The 27,317-nt window shown below is 35.7% G+C and overlaps 2 protein-coding genes across 2 annotated transcripts; one reads left to right on the top strand and one right to left on the bottom strand.

The window, feature by feature from the left end:
- Nucleotides 1-658: 658 nt before the first annotated feature.
- LOC110453688 lies at nt 659-12,018 on the bottom strand. Its single transcript, XM_021502754.1, has 4 exons — nt 11,985-12,018; nt 4,567-5,524; nt 3,958-4,088; nt 659-2,404 (listed from the first exon to the last, which is right to left on the bottom strand). The coding sequence occupies exons 1-4, from the start codon at nt 12,007-12,009 to the stop codon at nt 2,193-2,195; spliced, it is 1,326 nt and encodes a 441-aa protein (XP_021358429.1). The 5' UTR covers nt 12,010-12,018; the 3' UTR covers nt 659-2,192.
- A 115-nt stretch (nt 12,019-12,133) lies between these two features.
- LOC110453678 (elongation of very long chain fatty acids protein 6-like) lies at nt 12,134-15,394 on the top strand. Its single transcript, XM_021502738.1, has one exon. It carries the CDS (start codon nt 12,201-12,203, stop codon nt 13,017-13,019), a length of 819 nt encoding a protein of 272 aa, XP_021358413.1. The 5' UTR covers nt 12,134-12,200; the 3' UTR covers nt 13,020-15,394.
- The last annotated feature ends 11,923 nt before the right edge of the window (nt 15,395-27,317 follow it).

Below are 27,317 nucleotides of genomic sequence, written 5' to 3'. Positions count from 1 at the left end.
CACTCTGGGATTTTTGAGTATTGAGAAAAAGTTGTTTAAAACTTTTTTTAAAACATTTTACCCCATTGAGCTTGAAAGAGGGTCAAGATCATTCATTTGAACAACTTGGTAGCCCTTCACCTTAGCATGATTTCAGCTAAACGTCATCATCCTCTGCCTTTTAGTTATTAAGAAGAATTTGTTTTATAAAGACATTTTTACACATTTGATCACTGTGATCCTGAAAGTGGATCATAGTAATTTGTTTAAAGACCTTGGTAGTCTCTAGCATGCTTCTGGCCAGATATCGCCACCCTGGGCCTTTTGAGCATTTAGAAGAAATTGTTTAAATATTTTCCTTTTTTTTTTAGTTTGACCCCAGTGACCTTGAAAGAGGGTAAAGGTCTTTCATTTGAACAAAATAAGATATTTTTACCCTGGACTTTTTTTTATTGAGAAGTTGTTTTCAAAAGATTTGTTTTGACCTTAAAGTCAGTTAAGATAATTGATTTGAACAAACTTACGTGTAGTAGTCCTTCATCCCAGCATGCTACTGGCCATATATCATTATAAATGCACGATGCCTTTTGGTTTATTTTTAAGATTTTTAAAAATAGATATGACCACTGTGACCTTGAAAGTGCATGTGAACGAAACATCCAGCATGCTACTGGCCAGATATCATCACCCTGGGCCTTTAGGGTATCGAGAAGAAGCTGTTTATTTTGTTTTTACACATTTAACCCCTGTGTACTTGGAACTCATTCTTTAATCCAAAATTACCACTGCATATACTAACTTCCTGTTATTCTATCTCCCCTCCCCATTTATTGAATATTGTTAAATGAGGTAAGCGTATAAAAGAAGCTTTGACAGTGTTGAATTAAGACTTCACCACATGTGTGTCCAATGATCATACAATACTTTTCAGTCAAGTTATTACAAAAGGATGGCCCTTAACAGCACAAGTCCTTTTCAAAGTAGTACAAATGTTGCTAGTTGTATGTAACAGTGTTTCCTTACATAGTAATTTAGATTATTTGGTGATATGTGATCTAATGTACTGGGTCAAGGTTTTATGACAAATGTCCATACAAACTATATATAGCTACCTGTACTGTTACTTATAGCCTATAGACTATATACACACAATCATTAAGCTAATCTATCTATCCATGTTTAATCACACATGTTATTTATACCCAAAACATAACTGAAAGAAACACTTGTGTTCATATACACAGCACCCTCTACTGTATATGGACCTAGAAGTATGTAAAAGTGCCTGGTTGCCAAAAAATATCAAAACACTAAGTATTCTGGCATCTGCAAAGAAAGTCATCCATATTATCAGATGTCTGGACAATCATTTGATAACTCCACTATTTAATGAATCTTCAGTCAATGCATGGATGCAGAGTTTGAAGTGTCAGAAGTGTCTGAGGAGGTGATAAGTAATCACCAATGGACAGGAATGATGAAGGACAAACAAGAGTAATATTAAAAATATCACAGCCTTATAGCTTTGATAACATCCAGGATAAGCAGGACATCGCCATTGACTCTACATAAATAATGTTGTTTAGGGATATTTAATTGAACACCACAATCAGGTGTAGTTAACTATCAACTTGATATCTTCAATAAAGAAGACATCATGTATTGATATTTATTACAGTACTAGTCATTGGTGTTTTTGATACATTTCACTGACCACTAGTCAGTATTTTTGCTAGTACATGTATCATATTTGAAATCCATTGACCTCCTGTTACAGCTTATGTGCTGGTGTTCCTGCCATAGTTAGCCCGAGTTTCCTCGGGCCATACCAGACATCTACATTTTATCTATCAAAATGTCCAAGTCTGGTGTCAGGGCCAGAGGAAACCAGGGCTATATGCCATAGTATGCCATTTTTGATATTCATTTACAATTACCATCAGTTGGTCTAGGAACTGGTGTTCCTGCCAAAACACCAATACCATGTACAGTATTTAGTACTGTATTTCTGCCATCTTTGAAATCCACTGTTTGCTGGTCAGTCCATGTGTTGGTATTTCTACCACAGTATGTGTAACAGTGTTTCCGTCTCTGATACATTACTGACCACTGGTCAGTTTGTGTGCTGGCTTTCCTGCAACAGTATACTAGGTCAGATCCATGTACTGTGTTTGTGCCATCTTAAAAACCTTATCTTTTGACCACTGGCATGATCAGTCTATGTGCTGGTGTTCCTGCCACAGTATGCGTACCTTAGTAATACACTGCTGGCCATAAGCAGACTGGACAAAGACAATACTGGTGAAAACTAGGACGAAGAGCCATGCCACCCAAAGAAGATAGTCCGACTCCTCTGTTGGTACGCTCGACAGGGGCCCTTCATAGTCCTCTGTTGTCACATTCACCGAACTGTTTGGCTCCAGACCTGTAAACAGAAAAAAATGAGATCAGACTCGTATCAGATTCCACTTTGTGTACTGTAGCTGTACATTTCAGCATCCATAAACAATTACGCTCTTTATAAAGGATTTTGTTTATGGCGTGTAGATTATTATTTGTACCACAAAACAAGAGGCCCAGAGAGCCTGTATCGCTCACCTGAATATGTTAAAAATAATTGGTATGAAGCAAAGATATAGCACTCTATGGTAGGTGCTCTAAGTACATATGAAATTTCAGAAAGATCCATCCAGTACTTGATATACAACAAATTTCAAACACCACTATGCCCCAAGAAGGATTTTGAAGGTTTTACCGCCCCTCTGCCCCCAGGGGGGGCCACACCCACCATTTATACAAAATTGAGTCCCCTTCGCCTAAGGATGCTCCAGACCAAATTAAGTCAAAATCTACTTGGCCGTTCAGGACTAGTAGCGTTTTAAAGGTAAAGTTGACAGACGGACGGACGACGGACGCTGCGGTATGGCATAAGCTCACCATGGTCCTTCAGACCAGGTGAGCTAAAAACAAAGAGAAGGCAATTAAAAACAATTGGTTAATTAAATATTGGGGCTATTTTTCTTGGTGCATCTTTTTTACAATGCACATGCATAGATGCCCTATCAAAGCAACAAAATTGCCTTGCTATGCAATTATAGCCAAAATATGGTGTTTTTGGACAGTTAGCATGCAGAAATGAAAGCCTCCGCATGTGACTAACAAAAACTCCATTTTATGAATGAACACTGGTATGACAATATTTAAGCATATCAAATATTTATTTGTTTGTTGCATGCAGAGGCTTTCAAAGTTTAGAGTGTTTAGTTATCAGGTAATTTCCTTCAAAAGGGCAAATTTTCATCCAAATAGCGCATAACAGACAATATTCACGCCTTTTACTAAAAAATATAGGTTCATGTTCCATTTCTCCTAAACTAGTTGTCGAATGCATTTGAAGTTTCATATTGCGTACTTCATTTACTCTATATTACGAATATAACAACTAATTCTTAACCCCCGATTAGGCCAGAAATGACCGTTAACGCCCCTGGTCTTTTGTGAAACGGGGATCTTGAACCTTAACTTTTTATTCTCATATGTTATATGCCACTATGCAAATGTTATATTGTATAATAACCTCAATAAGATTCATCAGTCTTGAAAGAACTAATATCAAAGTTTTACTTTATACACACACACGTTGCAATGTTTCAAGACAGACTGGCCCCTTTGTCAAGCTAAGAATGAGTGAGCGATTTGTATTGTTACCTGTACAACGGTTTGACAAAATCGTGTATTTCATATGATACCGTGTATAGATAGGCAAAATGAATTTTGAAAGCGTAAGCTTGTCATCCAATAAAAAAAATAAACTGTATAAAATTTCACAATTTCTGAAAAAAAACTCATTTTTGAAAATGAAGCATGTGGTGACGAATGATTTGGTGACCAAATCACACACAGTCCCAACATGTCCAACCCATAACATCACTTCATTCCTATACCACTTACTGCAAAAAGAAAAGCAATATGACAAACCTGTAATATTCCTGACAAATGATATTAAACTGTCAAAACTTTTATCTGTCTGGTTAAACCTGACCAATGCCCTGGACTGGTGAAACAGCAAGATGTTTGGTACCAATACAGTTCCAAATCTGGCATTGAGGCTGAAAGAAATGAAGCACCTTTAAAATGTATAAGCCTAAGGACAAATATTTTTGACATTAAATACAACAACTCTGCTTTATTTATTTGATGTAAATAGTATCTCTCACATTTTTATCACTTATGTATATCCTGAACAAGATTTTCATGGAAAAGCTTTTATAAAACTTTACAACTATTGTCTAATCCCATTGGCTTCTTGGCATTTTATTTTTTAGATTTCCTTTATTTCAATTGAAACATTCTATAAGAACGAGGTTAACAACTTCACATGATAGTTAAGAAAAAAAAACGGCACACTAAGGAAACACTACGAAAACTGCAATGAAAGATCTTGCCTACCCACAGAAGGGTCATCGACACACGATTCCAGTTTAGCTAAAAACACAGTTGACTCACATCGGCCCCGTAACTGCCTGTCATCAGAGTTCACAAAATATCATATATATTGACCCGGGGTGAAGAGACATAAATGCTTACTTGCTGAACTGTGCTGCATCCACTGCCAATACCTCGAGTTGAGGAAATGCCCTGGCCAAGGCATTGTAGTTAGGTGCCATTTTGGCACAAAAAGGACACCATGGGGCAAAAAACAATACCAGGACACAGTCCGACACACTTTCATTCTTGTCAAAGTTAAGTGTATTTAAAAGTCCAGTGTTGTTAACAATTTTTACAGTCTCATCCGTTACATTTATGTCGGTAAAGTTCTTGCCATTACATTGAAACCTGACCTTTTTGTCTGTTTTATTTGTAAGTTCATCATCTTCCCCTGAAGTCTTGTCTAATGTTGCATTGTCCACAACTTCAGAGAGATTCAGAGATGAGTCATTACTATCAAAGGAAGGCATATCAGCCAACACTCCAGAACCGCCTTCCAACACAGGATCTACAATGCTTTTGAGAATGTTCCCAAATGACAAGTAACGGTAACTCTGGTTTGTAGTCTCGCTATTGACATCTGCCTCCTCCTCTAGATCTATCTTCTCTCCTCCATCTTCTGTTTTATCAGATGAGACCTCCTTATTCTGAACAGCCTCTTTATGCTCTTGGCCAATGTTTATTTGATCGTCTACAACCTTTTCTCTCCCGCCTACAACAGAATCTCCTTGATCCTGAATGGATTTGCTCCTATCAGTAGGAACTTGTTCACTATGTTCTGAAGGAAAAGTCTTCCCATCCTCTTTAGAACTTGATCTTTTGTCAAAATCATCATCCAGACCAGGATCCCTTTCCTCCCGATAAGGTGAGTCAAATTTCCCTTCTATATCAGAGTCTATGCTGGCATCTTTCATTGAAGATGAACTAGGAACTTCAGTGATTATCTGAGAATCAGTCACTGTAGCCCGGTAGATGATATCCTCCTCAGATTTTTCACCGCCCTTGTCATTTATTTCAGCATTTACCATGAAGTGTGCCAATAGGTATAATAAGAATCCTGAAAATCATAAACAAATATGATTACACTTTAATATGAAAATGTAAGGTAAATTGTATCACTGCATAAGTTATAATTAGAAAGAGTTCTACTCAAACCTGCTGAAGCAATTCAACATACATAGAAGATGAAGCAACCAAAGTGACTTTCATTTTTCTGGCTTAGCGTTACTTCCCTTACAAGGTGCTTTCTCTCAGTTATTCTAAGATTTTGCCCACACATGAACCTTATGGCCCATCAGTTGTGTTCACATTTGATACTGCACATTTATAATTCCTGAATAGCAAAGCAAAGGGTTGGCAGTGTAAAAGTCTGTAGTTTGACCCTACAGTTTTTGGTTTTTGTTGTTTTATTTCTCTTTTCAAATATTCATATTTCAAATAACTGTAATTCTATAAAATGCATATAGCACATAATTGATATGCATTGTTGAAAAGGATGAACACAGTATTTCCCTCTGGCCTAGTCTTTCTTCACTGAACTGAAAAATTACATATGAAATAGATTACAACTCTTTTTAGAACTTAATATTGAAAATACTAAACAAAATGAATTATTTGAATTTGTCTCACTCCCTTTATGGGCTCCAAATAATTATTTATATCTGTTAGGGTGATTGTAAACTCTGCAAATATATTTCCAGTGCTGCATTAGTCTAAGTTTCAGGTGTTTCAACGCCCACCCCCTCCCACCCGGCGACCAGGTAGCTCAATTGGTTAGAGTGTCTATCTAGAGTTCAGAGGGTCCCAGGTTCGAACCTCGGTCTAGCCATGCATTTCTCTTTCTTCTGTTGCAGATACCTGTTTGGGCTACATAAATAGGTTATCTTAATTTCTGATGATTTGCATCAGAATTCATTTGATGCGACATTGAAGCATTGCCATATTGTGATGTTTGGCTTCATGTACAACCTTATCTTTGCTGAAATACAAAAATGTACATGCTCTTTGAGTTTACTATGGGCGTGCAGGATGGTTTGATTTTCTTTGTTTTATATCCTATTAACAATAATTTAAGGATGTGTCAGCTTTTATTGGTAGAGGAAAGCCAGAGTACCCAGAGAAAACCCATCAACTTGTGGCCAGTACTTGGCAACTGCCCCATGTAGGCCTAAAACCTGCGACCCAGTGGGGAATGGCTAGTGATCATAGACAGTTAGACTTTGTTTTCACTTAATTGGACCTGAAGGATATGGAGTATGAAAATTATTTTCTACAGGTATGTTTTATAAGTGGTATTAGTATCCCAAGAAGCTGGATCAGCTTACATTGACGTCACCACTACATGAAAACTAGTATATGAATTTATGAAAATTTGAATTTTCACACTGATGAGTTATACTGAAAACTTACCAAACATTTTTATACAACCTGTCTAGTATGTAATTATATCTATGATAGATACTATCTAATCACTTGCAGATTATATCAACACCATTTAGATATAATTTTGCAAGTTATAGTGAGAATAGAGAAAATTTGATTTTGTAAAACATCAGTAACACAATTCCACAACTGGTAAGTATAAATGGCCTAAATATACAAGTTTTAGGTATATCTCAGTTATAAAACGACTTCAATGGCTTAGATCCAATTCTGAAGAACATTTAAACATAATTTGTTTTTACTGAATTAACAAACAAAAAAACAAAAAAATCAGCACTAGGTGTATCCCCAAATGGAACAATTCAGCACCACTAGGGTTAATAACCACCATGGCCCTGGCCAGCAGGAGCTGGGCCACTATATTGTTTAGAAACTGAAAATGCATATCTTCAGAGCTGAACATGATTATTTTTCTGTAGGACAGCATTACTTAACTGTTATGTATAATTAGTAATCACGTAAAAGAGTTTACGTTTATAAACATATGACAGTTAATATTTTATTTAAGACAGATGTATAAGATGTATGCATTGTATACATCAGTGTGTTGCACATGAAAAAATGCTCAAAGTCCCATCTAAATGAAAAAGAGCAATTGCACAGATGTAGATATATTTTGAAAACCACATTCCATTAGGTATGCAGCGTGCAGAAAAGGGAAATGTGTATTAGTTGTATCCCAAAAAGTTAACACGTTGCACACCATTTGAGGCAAGGTAGTCTAGTGGTAGGATGCCGGGCTTGTAATTGTAGGGTTGCAGGTTTGAGTCACAGCACAGCTCTGTGTTGTTTGTATCTTGGAGCAAGATACTTTACTCTGCTTGTTCCAGTCTACTCGGCTGTAAATGAGTATGCGGTTGGGCAGTGCTAGAGTTATTGAATGCTAGCTGTTAGCGCTGAAATGGCAGCTCCAGCTAAATGCTCCCCAGGGAATTCAGAAAGATATTACTGGGCTGGTTGCAAAGGCCTTATAACCAAGGATAATAATTTGTGAACCGCTTTGAGACGACCTACACACTAGGAACCTTAAATTATTATTATTATAATAATTATTATTGTTTGTGTAGGGCTATCACAATATATTGGAAAGCCATTATATCACAGGTATAATCTTACAAAAATGAAATATTACTGAATCACAGTACTTTTCAAAAGCTGATTGTTATGCAAAACTTTATTACTAGGTGTTTAACTTTGAAAATTACTATAAATTCAACCAGATATTCCATCATACAGAGGCTATACTAATGGTGGGAATCAGTTGAAATTGCATAATCAGTGGTTGGTATAACATTAAGATACCCATGGGCCTTAATAGTCACCCGAGTCCTACAGTATTTATTTTTGTTGTTGAAATATGAAGTGGATATATTGATGTCAATAATCCCTACCAATTTGAGTAAAAAATAGGTAAGCATAATGTTAAGTAAAGTTAATCAGGACCTTGAGTTGATCATTCCTAGATCGTCTTACAGTAAAATCAGCCTATTAGAACTTGATTTTAAGTTTGAATTTTTTCTTCTTCTCAAAATGGTGGCCATATTGGATTTTTGATTGACCAGAAAAGAATGAAAAAAACACTTTGCCAGGACCATGAGTCGATCCTTCCTACCAAGTTGCAGTTAAATCAGACCAGTAGAACTTTACTTTAAGTTTGAAATAGTTTTTCAAAATGGCGACTGTGGTGGCCATATTGGATTTCTGATCGACCCAAAAATAACAGCTCTTTGTCAGGTTTATGAGTCGATCATTCCTACCAAGTTTCAGTTAAATCGGCCCAGTAGAACTTGACTTTTAAGTTGGAAATATGTTTTTCAAAATGGCGGCCGCGGCGGCCATATTGGATTTCTGATCGACCCGAAAAATAACAACAGTTGTTCAGGGAGATGTCAGTAATATTCCCATGAAGTATCAATGAAATCCCTTCGACAACATTTCAGCTTTTAAGTTGAAAATGTAAAATGTTAATGCACGACAGACGAAGACAGATAGCAATAGGTCACTTGAGCTAAAAGCTCAGGTGACCTAAAAATATTAAATTTCATGTGATCCAGATTGATATGATTCAGTTTGATAACACTCTGACACCAGTTTCTTTTTTCCAATTTAACACCTTTTTCCTTTGACAATTATATTAATATATATAAGGACATACAATGTACTAGGGTAGCAGAGTACAGTAGAAATGGCCTGATACTAAAAATAAAGGGCATGTCTCAGATAAACATGGATTGTGGATTCATCCTGCACAACACACCTACATATATATATCTATTTATAAACTACATTTTGACTACATTTATTTAAGAAGAATGATTCTTTTTCCAAAAAGTGTTTTCCCAAGATTTGGGACTTGTGAAAACCATGGTTACTACATCAAACAAGAGGCCCTAGGGCCTTAACGGTCACCTGCGTCCTACAGTATTATTTTTGTTGTTGAAATATGTACCAATTTGAGTAAAAAATAGTTAAGTAAAATGTTAACTTAACTTTGTCAGGACCATGAGCTGATCATTCCTAGACCGATTTTCAGTGAGATCGGCCTATTAGAACTTGTTTTTAAGTTGGAAATGGGTATTTACAAAATCGCGGCCATGGCAGCCAAATTGGATTTCTGATCGACCCGAAAAATAACAACACTTTGTCAGGACCATGAGTCGATCATTCCCACAAAGTTTCAGTTCAATCGGCCTAGCAGAACTTGACTTTAAGTTTGTATAGTTTTTCAAAATGGCGGCCATGGCGGCCATATTGGATTTCAGATTGACCTGAAAAATAACAACACTTTGTCAGGAGCATGAGTAGATCATTCCTACCAATTTTCAGTCAAATCAGACCAGTAGAACTTTACTTTAAGTTTGAAATAGTTTTTCAAAATGGCGGCCGTGGCGGCCATATTGGATTTCTGATCGACCCGAAAAATAACAACACTTTGTCAAGACCATGACGCGATCATTCCTACCATCTTTCAGTTCAATCGGCCCAGCAGAACTTGACTTTAAGTTTGAAATGTAAAATGTTAACGGATAACGGACGACGGACGACAACGTAGGAAAACGGATAGCAATATGTCACTTGAGCTAAAGCTCAGGTGCTCAAGTTAACGCCGGCCGGCCAGACAGACAAACCCATACCATAATACTCCCGTCAAATTTGACGGGAGTATAAAAAGCATGCAACATTTAAACCAATTAATCGATTATGAAATTTATTAATCAATTAAAGTTGGTTTTACAATCGTTTGATTTTCGATTATAATCGTTAAACTGAACAACATTAGTGTATACAATCTCATTCTCTGTAATAATCAATACCTACCATTTAAAGTACTGTATAAATTATCTACTTATTTCTCTGCTGTAACTAAAATGGGAGATGACATATAAACCTTGCCTTTATCAAATCCCTTTTTTTAACCATAAAATATCTTGAATTTGATTTCTTGTGTATTGCAATACACAATGATCTACAGTTGTGTCCTAAAGTGTTTACAATATAATCAATGTTTGATAATTATATTCCAATTATCACACTTTTTTTTCAGGAATGTTGAAAATGTTATGGCTGAAAGAAAATACAATAATGTATACTCCTTGTATATATACTTAGTCTGAGTTTGCTGTGGCCCTTACACCAGACTTAGACATTTTAACATCTGGCATGGGGCCAGAGCGCACTGCTACATGAAAACATGGAATTCTCCGACACCATTTGGTATCAGGGAGTGACTAATCAACAAAAAGGCACGGTCTGGAAATCTTCTTAACAAGAATAATATACTCCATTTTAGGTCCTGATCATGTTCAGTATTGTTTGCTGATTAGTCACCCCATGACTGAAAAATGGTGATCGCTCAGGTGGGAAATTTTGAACGATTGAAAATTGAGGACTCTGCTGACGGAATTTAGCAGCTGTTGATGTTAATAAGAGCTGATTTTGATCAAAAGTTAATCCATTTATCGATATATGTGAGGTATGTGTTGTCATAACTCTCTGATTCAACATTTTTCATAAAGCAGTGCGCTCTAGATCTGGCCCCACACCACACATCTACCACAGTATATATCAAAATGCCTAAGTCTGGTGTTAGGGCCAGAAAAAACTCGGACTAATATATACTGTTATAAGGATGCAGAAACTGCAACCATAGCTCTTCTAAATAAACAGGAGTTTGCCTTAAATTTACATTAGCAAATTTATCAGTGACAGTAAAATGTGCAGTCAATGTATATAAGGAGCATAACAACTATGACCTCACAATACCTGTTTTCAAAATAAACAGTCTCCTGATGAACGGGGAATCAACCCGAGAAAGGCCTAGAGACGCTATCTCTGTCTTTTGTTCTATTTTTTATAAGGAGCATAATATATAACAATAAATGCACTTCACTCGTACAAGAATGATAACGACAACTTTCAGCGGGTTAACAACACGAGTTAGAAGAGATACGGCTGTCGGCTATACAGTGTTGCATCTTCAAAATCTGCAGCAACTGCAGAGAATTAACTAAATTTAACTATAATGAAATTAGTTCGCAACCTTTGTAACCACCCACTGCACATGTAAATAATTTTCACTAGTTTTTGAGAAATAAAGTCTTCTTCAATGCCTCCAAATGCAACCGGAAGTGCAATGGACAGAATTAAGAAGCACCTCGAGAAGCGACTAGACGCTTACAACGGTGTCACCTGCAATGAACCAATAAAAAAAAATCAAAGGGAATGTTATAAAAACCACAACTCTCCGATCAGTTTTCTGACACTAAATGACGTTTCAGTATCTTGTACTATCTCTTAAACAGTTAAACTTGTGCGTTAAAGCCATTTTGGTCTCTGTGGAGTATAACATATAGATATATAGATGCGAAAGGTTAGGTAGGCTGCCTGCAGTACTGCCAGTGCCAGAACTTGCAGAAGGGACTTGGTACTCAAGAGTCATCAGTTTCTATGCCACGCTGTCATGGTATATGGTAAAATAAAAGGAATTCGTATTAATGACAATGGGACTGTTCACGCAATATATCCCTTTGAACGTCTAGTTAATGTATACTTAATAAATCTGCCCAAATAACAACCTGACAGCCACATTGATACAGCCATCTTTCTGCATTCATGAAGTCTGTTTGTATGGAGCATTCTGATTGGTTGCTAATTCATATCTGTTCATATTCTGAACCAATCGAACGTATTCACACAAGTTCTTGACAGCGCACCATATCGGCAAACCCTCGTGGTCACAGGGAATATAGGGCCTCGAATATATCTACAATTCATTCGAAAAGGCGGAGGAAATGGCTGTGTACAACCACTCGTTTGTGTTCGAATTCGAACAACAATATGACCGGGTCTCTTTTAGAGAGTACATGCAGCGACATTGGCGCGACAGCTTCATTTATTCAGCTGTCTATGTCCTTGTTGTGTTTTCTGGAAAGAAATGGATGGAGAATCGACCTCGTTACGAGTTGAGGCCCTACCTTGCCCTTTGGAGTGCGCTTCTGGGTGTATTTAGTATATTTGGGGCAGTAAGAACAGTTCCAGAACTGGTTTCCTCCGTGAGAGACTATGGGATGGAGTATTCGCTATGCAACCCGGTGTACCTTGAGGGCGTGACCGGGTTCTGGTGTTGCATGTTTGCAGTTTCGAAAGTGTACGAACTTGGAGACACTATTTTTATCGTTCTACGTAAGCAACAACTAATATTCTTGCACTGGTACCATCACATCACTGTTTTAATTTATGTATGGTATATGTACCCAGCAAATCTGGGATTTGGAAGATGGTTTATGGGAATGAACTACACCGTGCATTCCATTATGTACACTTATTACGCAGTACGAGCGATGAAATTCCAAGTCCCCAAGTTTGTCAGCATGATCATTACGATTCTTCAATTGAGCCAAATGATAGCCGGTTTCGTCGTCACATATATGACCTACCTGCTGAATCTAAAGGGTATTAAATGTAGCCTCAATGACCAGCCGATCAAGTATGGAATGATAATGTATGGAACATATTTCATTCTCTTTGCTCACTTCTTTTATTCAACTTATATTGCTGAGAAGCCCAGATTACACACTTCTGAAATAACAGATGGAAAGAAAATGAGTTGATGGTCCTGCAGATATATGTTATTCCATTTCGTTTACTCAAAATTCAGACTTCGTACCACACATGTTGAACTAGAATTTTCAGTAACATTTGCAATACAATAACTCGTGTTAAAAATTGTGTAAACATTCATTTGGAGCAGCAGCAGGTTGGAAGTCCCAGGCGCGTTCATTACTGGAACAGGGACCTAAAGCATCTAAACCAATCAACCAGCATTAGCGACACTGTCGTTTGTGGCTGTGAATAGTGGTTGTAGTGGTTACCCAGGAATGTTTGTTTATATTTGTGCTGGCAACCAAGATGTTTGACAAGTACAAGGTCCCTTAATAGAAATGTGCAACTTTAGAAATAATATTTTGGACACTATAAAAAGAGATAAGTCTGCAGAAATTCAAAATACTTTGAAATCCAGAAAACTCAAAACTTGATTATGCAAGGAGGAATATCAGAAACACTTGTGTTATTGATAATTATTTGTAATACTTATATACGGATAGATGTAGCTTATTTTTTATTTCGATATTGAACTGATTTTAGTTATTGTTACAATCGAGATCCTTATTTAATTTCTTCTTGTGTGTAAAAGGCTTATATTGTTGCATTCTTCCATTTTTTTAATCAACTATTATATGTTGGTGTTTTTTTAAACATGGTACTATTGTGGTCTACTTTCCTGTTTGTTTGAAGGGGCATGCTGAGCATCCTGTAAATACCAATGAACTTTGATAAAAGCTATGTACATTCAAGAATATTTGCTTGGATAATGGTTTCGGTTGTGAAGATAAGAAAACTACTAAATGCACATTATTATATTGTTCATTCTGCAGTTCACATAATGTTTCCACCATTTTAATTGCTTTAAAAATATATGGAATATCAATCTGTAATTTAGGCTAAGATCCATTACAAACAACTTGAAAAATATCATCTGCTTCTTGAAATATTTTATCACATCAAATATATCAAAAGAAAGCAAGAGCAAATCACTGAATTGAAACCCTGCATAAATGTATTTTTATATCAAACATGACACCTTATACATTGCATGCACATCTTATAAAAGCTTGGAAAACATCCCAATTTGACTCGGCATTATTGGAGTAGTGTAATGTTATACTGCATAGAGTAGTTACCATGTGACTGAAAGGTACATCATGACATACAGACTGGTACATGTATCTAGTAATCAATATATTGGTGCTCTAGCTATGAGACACTGCAGCATGGTACATATACTTAGTCTCACTCTGATCTTGTTTGAGCCGTATGAGTAGATTTGGTCCTGTGTGCCAATACAGTAGCATAAGGTAATGGAATTGATACGTGATTGATTTTCTGAAATATTTTCATCTTTATATTTCTTTGATATTTTCAATTTTTACTGCTTGCCTGCAGATTCATGCTTTATACTTGCCTGCTTGGTTCCATGTGTTTACTACATTTATTTATTTGGAGTTTCAATGGGGTTTTTTAATACTGCTGAAGCTTACATTTATTTTATGGACCAAATTTTTCTACCAATAAACCTCTGTTCAACAAGCAGTTACAGAAACAAGACTATTTAAATAATTCATTAGATTTAAGTTTATCAGCGTTATCAAGGATCATGTGGCGAGACCTTGAAGTATGACCATTAGTTACTGACCTACTTTATTATCAGGATAGTTTGGGTGAGTGCACTATACCCTACATGTGATATAAGTATTTCAATATTTATTCTACATGTATATAAAACATGACAATAACAATAGTGTGGATGTTCACATTATTGTTGAATTTCTTTAGAAAGTATCGGTTTATTTGTGACTACATAGTCCATAGTGGACATGTTCTTAAGCACTTACTGATCAGCAGTATAAAAATACCCTAGTAAATTCTAAATTAAAATTGCATTTAGTGCCTGTGTCACTTATTGTATGAAACTTTTTTATTGTAAAATTCATGCGACCAGTGTCACTCAGATAAAAAAAATCATGTATTTTGGATTGATGTATTAAAATTACAAAGCCTCAGATATAATTATAGGACATGAATGATTTACAGAATAAATGTATCTAATCATAAAAAGGGATTGAACTTAGTAGAAATCAAAGCAGAAGTGAAAGTTGTCTCATGTGCCTGTAGATATTTAGTTTTGGTATTGTATTTCAAAATACCTAGCACAGGTCGTTTATGTTGACTAGGCTATTAATAGCAGTGTTTGTGTTTCGGTTTCCTTAACGCTACCCTGACCCACATGACCCGCTTATTGATCCAAAGGTCTATGTAGTGGCAGTGGTGGGTCTGGATATATTAATGATCACTATGTACATATGTCCACGTAAAGGCCTGTAATTGACCAGTCAGAAGCTGTGAAAACTAAAGGAAAATGTAAAAAGTCAGAACTACGTGGAATTACTTTATAAAAAGTTGATGCCATAACTAAATTTGACTGGAAGCATCCCTAGGTGGTGGGGATTCAAAATTGTACAAATGGTTGGGCTGAGTGGCGGGGCCAAAAGGGGGCAATTTGACTATATTTCTTAAACGACTTCTTCTGTGGAACTATGCCATGGATTTCGATCACATTTGGTTGGAAGCATTCATGGGAGGCAGGGATTCAAAATTGTAAAAATGGTGGGGCTGACTCCCCAGGCTAAGGGGTGAGACCAAAAAAAGTTTATTACTTGGAAATGGTTGAGATCCCCACCATATAACCATATAAAAGTAAACAACGTTGGAAACAATTTTGACAAATAGAAGTTTATTTTGGGGCATTGAATTCAAGCTTCCTGTTTCGTTAACACATGAGGTTGAGCTCAATCAAACAAAATTTCCCTAATATCTTACATCCCTTACATGTCGTAAAATTCCCAATAAAAAAGGCCCCAGCCCTTTAGAAAAAATGTGATTTGGAAAACCTTTAAGCAAAATCTAGACCTACGTAAATTTTAAATTTGGAAGAGTCCAGTAAATCGACCCTGTAAACACTTGACAAAATATGGACATTTAAAGTACTCTTTCCTTTTTGTTTCGTCTTCATTAAATACCAACACAAAAAATTATTCTAACCAATTCTTTGTGTAGCCATGAGAAGAGTAATACATTTTTGAATTGAAAATCTGTTAAAAATGCTTTATGTATTAATATGACATATATGTAGTCTTGTGTAAAAAACATTTTGGAATAACAAAATGTATGATGGTACTGGTAAGCCTGTACTACAAAAAATTGTTTTACAGTGATTATGAAATAAGTTCTGTCAGCTTTGGAAGGGTGTAGAGCGTCTTTAATGTGTGAAGAAACCAGAATACCGGTGGGAAAACTGTTTGGTCACTCAGGCAGGTGACTCAATATGTAAACACATTCTTTCTGCGGTGTGTGGTTAAAGGCGATTGGTCTTTCCACTGCCCATAACCCATAACCATACTTCTTAATTATGATGATTTTTAAATGTTAGATCATTTACATTTATCCAAGTTCTAACCTACATGTAATATTATTTGATTGATACTACAAGGATGTCAATGAGGAACTTGTGCTATTCTATTGTAATACAAAGTTCTGAAGATGTCTTAGTATACGATCTGATTTCAATCAAATAATGACAGTGATGGTTTGCAGAGTATTTGGTGTAATTTTAGAACCAATTTCCTGTTAGTCCTAGAAATCATTTAAATGATTGTTAAGTTTGATTTTTGTTTAATTGTTTTTGTGTTATTATTTCAATCATACGGTGTATTAGATTATTTTCATTCTTTTGGTCTGTTTAATTGTTGAAAGTGCTGTGTATATAAATTTAGTAAATGTGCTTTGTATATAAAATTTGTGTTGTGAACTTACAATGGTAACGAGAGCAAATGAAATGTTGAAAAAGGATGTTTTATACAAATGTGTTATTAGTGGACAATTATTGTGATTATTTCTTAATTTATTGCTGAAATGACAAATAATTTGTATAATTACACCCAGTCAGATATGGTATTCATTTATATCCCAATTATAAACACCAGGTGTGTACATGCTGTAGGTACCAGGTGCATGTGGATATAATATTGAATGTGTTATATGTACGTTGTGTTTTATAAATATAAGTAATACATTTATTGAACTTGTTCCTCTTGGCTTACTACAGAACCACTTAATTTGATTATTGCACTGGGAACTAATCAAATTTGAACAAGCTAGGCAGTCTTAATAAAACAAGTGCAACATAATTCATTTATGGGTAGAGATGAATACTGTTGTTTACCTCTAAAAATTACATGACACTGTACAAATGAATTTAATGTTGCAACAAAATCCACATACTTAACATAGTGTGTGTATTGTTATGCTTCATTCTTTATAGCAGTATAAAGAATATAATATTTGATTGTACATGTCAAGAATTTTTTTGTTATTTTTTTTTGCTTTGTTTTTTATTAGTTACTAGAAATCAGCTCACATATAACTTATTTGTGATGTTACTATAGATAACTGGTACAATTGTACATCTTTCCTGTGGTTATTATAGAATTGTTGTTTAAAATGTAAAATGTATACATTTTGTTTTGGTTTCTGCCATTTCTGTTTAAATATTTTCACCGAATGTAAATTTCATTAATTTGATCAAGAATACCCTGGTGAATTGATTTAATAAACACCTTATCAGAGAAATGTTAATTCTTTTATTTGGAAGCAGATTATAACAGCAATTAAGTTGATTTAGAACACACTTTTTTTTAAATGATAAAGAGTTTAATTTGCATTATGTAAATGTACTGAGCATATTTTTGCTATGATGTCTGGTATGCAAATGTTTGACTGTAATCTGGTATTCACATGATTTGTTCTGTATATCCGTCACATAAAACCACCTCATAAAATCCATTATCTTGTAGTTTAAAGCATTAAGGTTTATAAATGTGATAATTTCCAATATTCCTGTGTACCATTGATTATTGAAGGGTTAGATAAGGGTATAAAACAGGGTAATACAGAGTGTGCTCTTGTGTTAATGCTCTCCTCAGTGGGTTGAAAACCTGTTGATCAGTGATTCCTGACATCATCTTCAAAACTTTGATGAGCCCAATCACAATATGTACTAAGAGTTACATTGGGGTCTAGTCTCATTGGAAAATACAAGTCTTGGACTCATACAGGTGTCCCAGAAATCACTATGTAGTAGCTATCTGTCATTAAACTATACATTTAATCTATACATGCATGAATATAAACTCTGTTTTCGTAACAATTTTATTATCCAAGGACAAAAAATTAGCATGAAGCTATGTATAAAGGAAATCCTGCTCAAATCCATTGTCGACGAAATTAGCTGTCATGAATTGATAAACATTTGGTCATGGTGATAAGTGACCCATAAACACTATTATTACCTAGTATATATTTACTGTGACACATGGTTCAATTTGGTATTGATTCAATTAATTCTGTAGCAATTTCATCATTACTTGGGTTCATTCGCCCCTGAAAACACCAGAAATCTTTTAGAAATATCTACTGTGTATGGCTCGCACGGTACACTGCATTGTTTCATAATAAATTCATTGCCAAACGCCTTAAGGTTAATGCAAGATGTCTTGATAATAATTGCAATTTAAATGTATTTATACAAGTATGTTTTTAGTGTATTATTTAGTTTGTGAAGTTTTTTACTTTATAGTATTTCATTTGTGATGAAAGTACTTTTTTTTCTTTTTGCCAAGATCAGGAAATTTTATGTCTTATGGTATGCCAGAAGTGCTATCGATTTGACAAGACATACCTCATTTGGTTATTATATGTTACTATGTACAATATTAATACTAACATGATATATATTAGCCCATAGTGTAGATGTGTTTGTCACTCCTTATGTCTGTACTCGGAAGGCGCCCTCATCATGGAACACTTTGATTTTATTGTTGCCTCTTTTTTTCTTCAATGCTATATAAAATCTCTTTTTTTTTCAATGCTATATAAAATGCAGTTTTTGTGTCGCCTGCGAAAAGCTGGTGACACATAGGTATTGCTATGTTGGCACAGAGGTTTTCGTGCGATTACTTGGAGTTTCCTTGGGCCGATCAAACTCAAACTTCATGCAGTGCTTCCTTACCAAAAGTGCTTGCTTGGGATTGCTTTTCAGGTCCAAAGGTCAAGGTCACTGTTGCTATAAATAGAAAGCAAGTTCCTTAAAACTCAGAGTATTCTTCCCAGAATAACAGATTATATAACAAAATGATGCCATCCAAAAACATAATCTATGATTACTGCTTACTCTAACATTATTTCATGAAATGAAAAGTGTATCTATTTCTTCGTAATCTCCCAGCTTCCTGCGCAGGCGACACATCCACTTTCGTGGAATTCTTGTTCATATGAATAAATAAATAAATCCATTTACATGTATATATACATGTATTTTTTTTTACAATTAGGATTTCCTGTAAATTGAAGGTTCCAATATACCCTATTCATCTTACTGATATTACCAATTAATTCATTCACCCCTGAAATTTCATCTTTGAACTATTCAAACCTTTGTATTGGAAGAGTTCAAATGTGTCTTCAGGGGTGAATGAGTTAAATGTAACAAATGCAAGCATGGTACAACAGATTGTGTATGAGGTTATATTCATTACGAGGTATTTCAACATTTCTTTGTAAGAATTCAGACTAGTTTTGAAAATGTTCAGTGTTGAAAATGTTATATGTTAAAATTGATCAATTACCAGCTTCATACGATACTGTATGTATACATGAATGATCAGAATTGTGTAAGTTTATAAGAATACAGATGTGTTATAAAACATGTAGGATTTTTAACTTGGTCTAGAGTAGTCGGACTGTAAAGGGCCAACATATAAACGCTTTAATATTGCAGTGCTAGTAGAATGTGCAGATTATGAGCTCCATTTATTGTTTTATGTATTTAATTATCATTTTAATGAAATCATGAAGTTTCCATTTTCCGAAATATTTTTCTTGATGTGAATCACCAAGAAGATGTTTAAGCTAATGAATTGGAGTAAAAATGTATTGGGTAGTCTAGCAAATAGTGATGAAATATTAAAGATTTTATTTTATACCTGAAATCCTAATTAATTATACTGTTTCAATTTTTTGGCACACATAATGCATACAAAGTATGTTCATAGTATTGGCATATTTTATAATTGGAATAGTGTTTCCTTTTTTGGGGGGGGGGGGGATATGAATAAATAAATAAAAATATTGAAGCCACAGAGCCAGAATATGTGGCATCAAATTTCTACTCCTGGGAAATCCAGCCAGAGATGGTGTGGAGCCCACACTGTGAGCACTTGGTGCAAAGCTCTACTAGGGGTGTTATTGGCATTATAAGACTTACAGAAAATTGGCATATCAGTTCGCCATTAGTCTTTTACAGCATGGTATATATAAATGTTATTGAAGTAAACAATAGTATGTAGATTATTAGACATGCTTCATCAGTTTTAAGTAATAATTTGCGTCCCAATATTAAGACTCAAAAAGTACAATTAATATTTTTGTATATGAACGTTATGTTTGATTCATTCTCCTGTGAGTTTGCTTTTTACTGAAAGGGTGAAGTTTTCTGGCACTTTTACAGTTTATCCTACTTAAAGAGAAACATTGTTTGTTGATTTACTTTTATACTTTATCGTAAAAAATCCACCCATCAAAGAATTGTGATTGGATATGTGTAAGCTATATTGTACAAAATGTCTGGAACATTCCTAAATGGCTGTACCTGTTGTGATTCGTGGTGTGACTGCTTAGGTAGCACATGTCCTTGTATTATCTAGATGCCTACAACTGTTTGTACAGAGTCTGTATTTACTTTGATGTATACAGATCCTTGTCATGTGAGTGCACACACATATATATACATATATAAACACATAATGTCACTAAATGTTGGACAAATATATGTTTCTGTTGTGATGGTCCACACAGTTTTATACCATTCTTTAGTCATTCATGAATCATTACCACCCAAGTGTATCAATAATAATTTGATTTCATAGCAAAATAAATCTAGAATCAACTTGTACATGTATTACAGAATTCAAACATTCTGTATTTGGAAATAAGCCTGGCAAAATTATAACATTTTGATTGAGAAGAGGAATTGTTGAATTCCTGTAATTGATAAATTCAATGACAAATTCATCTGTAATTGAATTTTGTTGTAACAACATTAACAAACAAAATCGTTCAACTAAAACTTCAGATCAAAGACAGCTATATATTTATATATTAATCGAAAGAGTTTCTGTGAAACCATTCTGACTTGTGATATACAAATGTTTTTGTGTATACCGGTGTGATAAGGTACACACATTAGTGTATTATTATACTTGCTGATGTACCCATGTTGGTATGCTGTCTTTGTTGCATGAATATGTTTGTTTTGTATTTACCACAAACTGGCTCACACAATAAAGTAATATTAACACTGAATTGTGTACTTTTTATATTTGTGTTTTAAGATACACTCGTTATTGTAGACAAACCTAGTTATACTTGGCTTCCAAAAATGTCTGGAGATAGAGAATAATACATGCCTTTTTCCATATCACACCCAGTATCAACCCTCGACCAATATCAGCCCTTGTTAGGGCCCCGTATCGGAGATACGGGTGCCCTGTAGTAATCACTTTGTCTGTCTGTCTGTCCATCAACAAATTTGTTCCTGGCTAATAACTTTGCTATTAATTGACCGATTTACACAAAGTTGTTCAGAACTTAACACCGAGTCAAATGACCTAAGTTGAAGGTTACAGGGTCCAAACGTTCAAGGTCAAGGTCAAGTTTTATATTTTTCACTGATGAACATTTTGTTGTGATATTATGAAGCAAAGTTGGTCGGATTCAAAGAATAAGTCAACTGACCAAAGATCAGGGTCACTGGGTTAAAGGTCAAGGTAATTTGGGCCCAAAGGTCAAAGACAAAGTGGATCTCTGACTTTGACCCTGGCTCTTGATGGAGGAGGTATTTAAAGTGAAATAAAACAAATCAAAGCTAACAAATGAGTATTGCACTGGTATTTACATTTCTGTTAGCCTAGCAAATATGGAGGTGGAAGGAAACAAGACTCGCATCATAGTACATGTTAAAATTATATTTTGCTTCCTTGCGATTCTTTTTGAAGTCAAAATATCAGACGTCAAGCTCAGCTATATGGGCAGATTGCTTCTTGGTGAGTATGGTGGATATATTGCCACAAGACGGGGCCCTTACTGACCTGTCTAGTGTTTTATTCTGTTTATTACATACTTACTAATAAAAGCTACTATCTTATGATCTATCTTTCTTTTGAAATATTGAAAAACGAAAAATGTCCAAAATGGGTGTGATACAGGTTTTGGGATGTGCTACGGGTTTTGGGGTGTGATACGGCGAGGGCTGATATGGGTTAGAGCAATTGTGTCGTATCGCATATACAAAAAACCCATATTTATTAGTAAGTATGTAATAATAACAACAGATAATGAATGGTAATCATGAGTTCTCACTTCGTACGACTCGTATTGCTAGTACAAATTTCACAGCAAAACAATGTAATAGATACCACTGCATTAGTAATAAGCATGAAGAAAAAGAAAGTTATACTTGGATGTTTATTGACTTATTCTCCCTTCTATAAAGAAAATGAAGCCACAAAAAAAGAGTTTTTTTTAGCTTAAAATAACTTCCCATGTTAAGTTGTTCATATGACTTGTGGTGCATAAATTGAACACTCTTTTGATTCTTTGCTTGTTTATACATGCCAACATTGGTCAAGTGTAGGTTTTAATTGTAATGTAAAGTTTCCTGTTCAACCCCTGCTGTTTTCTTCATTTTTAGCTCCCCTGGTCCGAAGGACCAAGGTTGCCATACCGTGGCGTCCGTCCGTACGTCAACTTCAAACAACTTCTTAACCACTTGGGATTTGACTGGAAGCATCCCTATAGGTGGTGGGGATTTAAAATTGTACAAATGGTAGGGTTAACCCCCAGGTGGCTGAGTGGCGGGGTCAAAAGGGGACAATTTGGCTATATTGCTATAAAAAACTTCTGTAGAACTGTGCAATGGACATCTACCATATTTTACTGGAAGCATCACTAGGAAGTGGGTATTCAAAACTGTACAAATGGTTGGGCTGAATCCCAAGGGGGCTGAGGGGCGGGGACAAAAAGGGTTATTTGGCTATATTGCTTTTAGCGACTTCTCTACAACTAAAAGACTGACATCAACCATATGTGACTGGAAGCATCCCTAGGTAATGGGGATTCAAAATTGTACAAATGAGGGAGCTGAGGAACGGGACCAAAATGGGTCAATTTGGCTAAATTACTATTATGACTTCTTCTGTAGAACTATACACTGACTGGATATCAATCAAATCCTTCTTCTTCTGTAGGAATGAAAGGATTTGTTCCATATCTGGTCTGAAGCATCCTTGGGTGAAGGGGAACCAATTTTGTATAAACCACGGGTCTGGCCCCCAGGGGTCTGAGAGGCGGGGCCCAATAGGAGGAAACATAGCAAATTATTCTTTAAAATCCTTCTTCTTCTGTAGGAATGAAAGGATTTGTTCCATATTTGGTGTGGAGCATCCTTGGGTAAAGGGGAACCAATTTTGTATAAACGGTGGGTCTGGCCCCCATGGGGGCGGTGCCCAATGGGGAAATATAGCAAATTCTTTAAAATCCTCTTCTTCTGTAGGGATGAAAGGATCTGTTCTATATTTGATCTGGTAGAGATCCTAGTGAGTTGTTAATGCCACCATTGAAAGACCATGTCATGTTGGTGGTATAATAGGTTATTTTGTATGCTTGTCTGCAAATCTGAGATGGCTGCCTGAGAGCCATTAGTTTTTTGCGAATTGACCGAATATGAAGTAGACAGCTACAGAAAAAGGAGCTCATGTTTACCTTGTTTCAGCAAGATTGCTGAAGTAGTTCCTGAAAACCTAACTTTATCCGTCGTCGGATGTTAGTGGATTTGTTAATGTGATTACGTGATCTTGTTACATATAGTACATGGACAGTAGTGATCCTGAATGGAATAGTCCTGGTATATTAATACTCAATCCAGACCCTTCCAAGCTTTGTATTTGACCTGGTACTTACTAATATTCTTAGACGGGATCTGCTCTTTGATTTAAACCTTCTTTCCTAGCGCATTCCTTGGCAATCTCTCACTTTTAGCCTTAGTGTTGATCGATCGCCCAATGGGGAAGAGAATAGGTTAAGTTCAAAAGCATCCTCGACATCCATGGGTTACGCTCACTTTCGCTCTCTACACCCTTGGAATATGTCATAGCAAAATTGAAGGCTCGGTGTGCGCCACCTTGTTAATGAAAAGAATCTCGAGACCAATCAAACGGCTATTTTCGTGCCTTTAATTTTGCTATGAGATATTCCAGGGGTGTAGAGAGCGAAAGTGAGCGTAACCCCTGGAATCGAGGAAGGTCCAAAGGCCGATATACCAAAGTTCATAAAAGTTGCTTCCCCAAACCTAACGTTCAGCATTAAGAGTAATGGCAACAACTATTTTACCACTGTCAGTATAATGTCACCGGGCGGAATACTGTGTTGGGAGGCATTTGGATAGTTATTTCAGTGAGATAGCACTATAAAGTCGGCATCAGATTTGCGCTATCACAAATAGGCAAATGAACCAATAGACCCTGCCTCCAGCACACAAACACACAAGCACGCCTACATGACGCACGTGGAGGTACGTCGTTACAGTGACATTAGCTGTAAGTAGGACATTATTAGTTACACGGATTTTTGGCAGGGTATAAGGGATGGTATGACCCTAAAGGGTTTCGTATTTCCTGAGGCCGATCCGTGTAACGAATTTATTACCCCTTTGAGTCTTTTATAATAAAAACAAAGAAAAATAGTATTTCCTCATCAGTATGCGAAGCGAAACGTTTTGCCATTTTGTAAACAGCGAAGCAGACGACGAATGCGAGTTGTCTCCCGTTGCCAGGCCGCAAGTTACAAAGACACGTGACCCGTATACCCCTTGTAAAAGCACGTGATTCCACCGTATTACTGCTGAGAATCACGTGACATGACCGTATACCCCCTGAGATTTACGAATGTGGTTTGGTACACTGTAGTTTTTAACCAATCAGATTCCTAGATTTTTCTCAAAGGGGTAATAATAATCAATATACCTTTAATGAATCCTATTGTTGTAAGTCAACCCCTGGATGCAAGATCATTAACTCGGAAGTGATCAAAGGAAATGCGTACATCAATCTGTCATTAGAGGCAGTACAAAACTAAATAGACTGACAGGCATCGGTTGCTTACAATATATTCTTTAGTTTTGAAAGAAACGCTTTATTTTCTATGTGTTCAATAGTGTTATAAAGGACAAGAGTCTCGACGGTAATACCTTCATTGCTATCTCTTTTTCTGAAATTGAAGAACATATCTTCATAAGTAGATTTCTAATGTTTCCGGGATTTGCATATTTCACTTCTGCTAGAAGTTGTTTCCATATTACTATGTCAAAATACAATATACTTTGAAAGGACAATGTTAAGCACAGCAGTATACGGTTGTTGTTGTTTTATCAAAATTCGCCAAATGATGCATTTCCTGTTAATATGACTGACAACAAACCACCGGATAATAGAAAAGAGCAGCAAATACAAACCTTACAACTAGTGCAGATCTCTCAATGGTGGGTGTCATATTCCTGATATATTATTTACAATGCACAGCTAGGAAAGAAACCCACAGCTTCATTTGCATATTTTAACTTTAGTTCTAAAACACCGGACTAATAAAGATATATTTTTGTCTGTATACTAAAAGGTATTCGTTTAAAGTTCAATCTTAAAAAAAAACATAATTTGAAACGAAATTAAGCATTGGGTCTTAATCATAACCCAGAAACTAAGTCCTCAGGAGCGTCACTGGATCTCGTGCTATTACTGGTAGTTTAATGTATTAGTATCGCTACAGGATTAGGATCTTTAAGACCAAGACACTAAGTGTCAAAGGGTGGAGTTGACCCCAGGCCCCATCTTGGGGGCATATATTTATTTTTGCTATCTTCATGGCAATTAGTTGCATATAAAGTTATATAGTGAGAGTTTCAAACATTTCCATCTTGTTAGCTAGGGACTAACTGCGAGACCATACCCAGTATCAATCTTGCTTGTATTATTATGTGCGTTTTTTCTTGCCTATCAATACTATATGTAGTTATGTATTGGGGAACTCGACCATTTCCATGTGTTCGACCCAGGAACTTACCCTAAGGAAATGCGTGTTATGTTAATACCAAACGACTTATTTTTGGAGTGTTAAAGATATTTCATAACCTATGTCTCCTTGCATCTATACTTACCTATTTCGTCAGCCAGGGATTCAACATTATTGATTGTAATACGTAATGAACTATTACCAGGTCCATGTACCAAACCTCCACCCCACCCAACACATGTTATTTTCTGGAAACAATTAGACAACATACATAATGAGATGTTACCAATAATGTTACAGTCAGACATAATGAGAAATTATCGGTAATGTTACAGTTAGACATAATGAGATGTTACCAATAATGTAACAGTCAGACATAATGAGATGTTACCAATAATGGTACAGTCGGACATAATGAGATGTTACCGGTAATGTTAAAGTTAGACATAATGAGATGTTACCAATAATGTTACAGTCAGACATAATGAGATGTTACCGGTAATGTTACAGTCAGACATAATGAGATGCTACCAATAATGTTACAGTCAGACATAATGAGATGTTACCAATAATGTTACAGTCAGACATAACGAGATGTTACCGATAATGTTACAGTCAGACATAATGAGAAGTACCAATAATGTTACAGTAAGACATGATGAGACGTTACCAATAATGTTACAGTCAGACATAATGAGATGTTACCGGTAATGTTACAGTCAGACAAAATGAGATGCTACCAATAATGTTACAGTCAGACATAATGAGATGTTACCAATAATGTTACAGTCAGACATAACGAGATGTTACCGATAATGTTACAGTCAGACATAATGAGAAGTACCAATAATGTTACAGTAAGACATGATGAGATGTTACCAATAATGTTACAGTCAGACATAATGAGATGTTACCGGTAATGTTACAGTCAGACATAATGAGATGTTACCAATAATGTAACAGTTAGACATAATGAGATGTTACCAATAATGTTACAGTCAGACATAATAAAATGTTACCAATAATATTACAGTCAGACATAATGTGATGTCACCGCTAATGTTACAGTCGGACATAATGAGATGTTACCAATAATGTAACAGTCAGACATAATG

Source organism: Mizuhopecten yessoensis, unplaced genomic scaffold (assembly GCF_002113885.1).
Source record: "Mizuhopecten yessoensis strain PY_sf001 unplaced genomic scaffold, ASM211388v2 scaffold7479, whole genome shotgun sequence".
Lineage (NCBI taxonomy): Eukaryota > Metazoa > Mollusca > Bivalvia > Pectinida > Pectinidae > Mizuhopecten > Mizuhopecten yessoensis.
Note: the sequence above shows the minus strand (reverse complement) of the source record. Positions and strands in the feature narration are given on the sequence as shown.

Excerpts from the sequence above, each read along its gene's own strand:
- LOC110453688 (XM_021502754.1), bottom strand. The coding sequence starts at position 12,009 with ATGGCTGTATCAATGTGGCTGTCAG. Across the intron at positions 4,089-4,566 it reads GATGCAGCACAGTTCAGCAA|CCTCAATGCCAGATTTGGAA; the intron begins GTAAGCATTTAT and ends CATTTCTTTCAG. Across the intron at positions 2,405-3,957 it reads ATTTGTCAGGAATATTACAG|GTCTGGAGCCAAACAGTTCG; the intron begins GTTTGTCATATT and ends TTCTGTTTACAG.
- LOC110453678 (XM_021502738.1), top strand. The coding sequence starts at position 12,201 with ATGGCTGTGTACAACCACTCGTTTGTGTTCGAATTCGAACAACAATAT.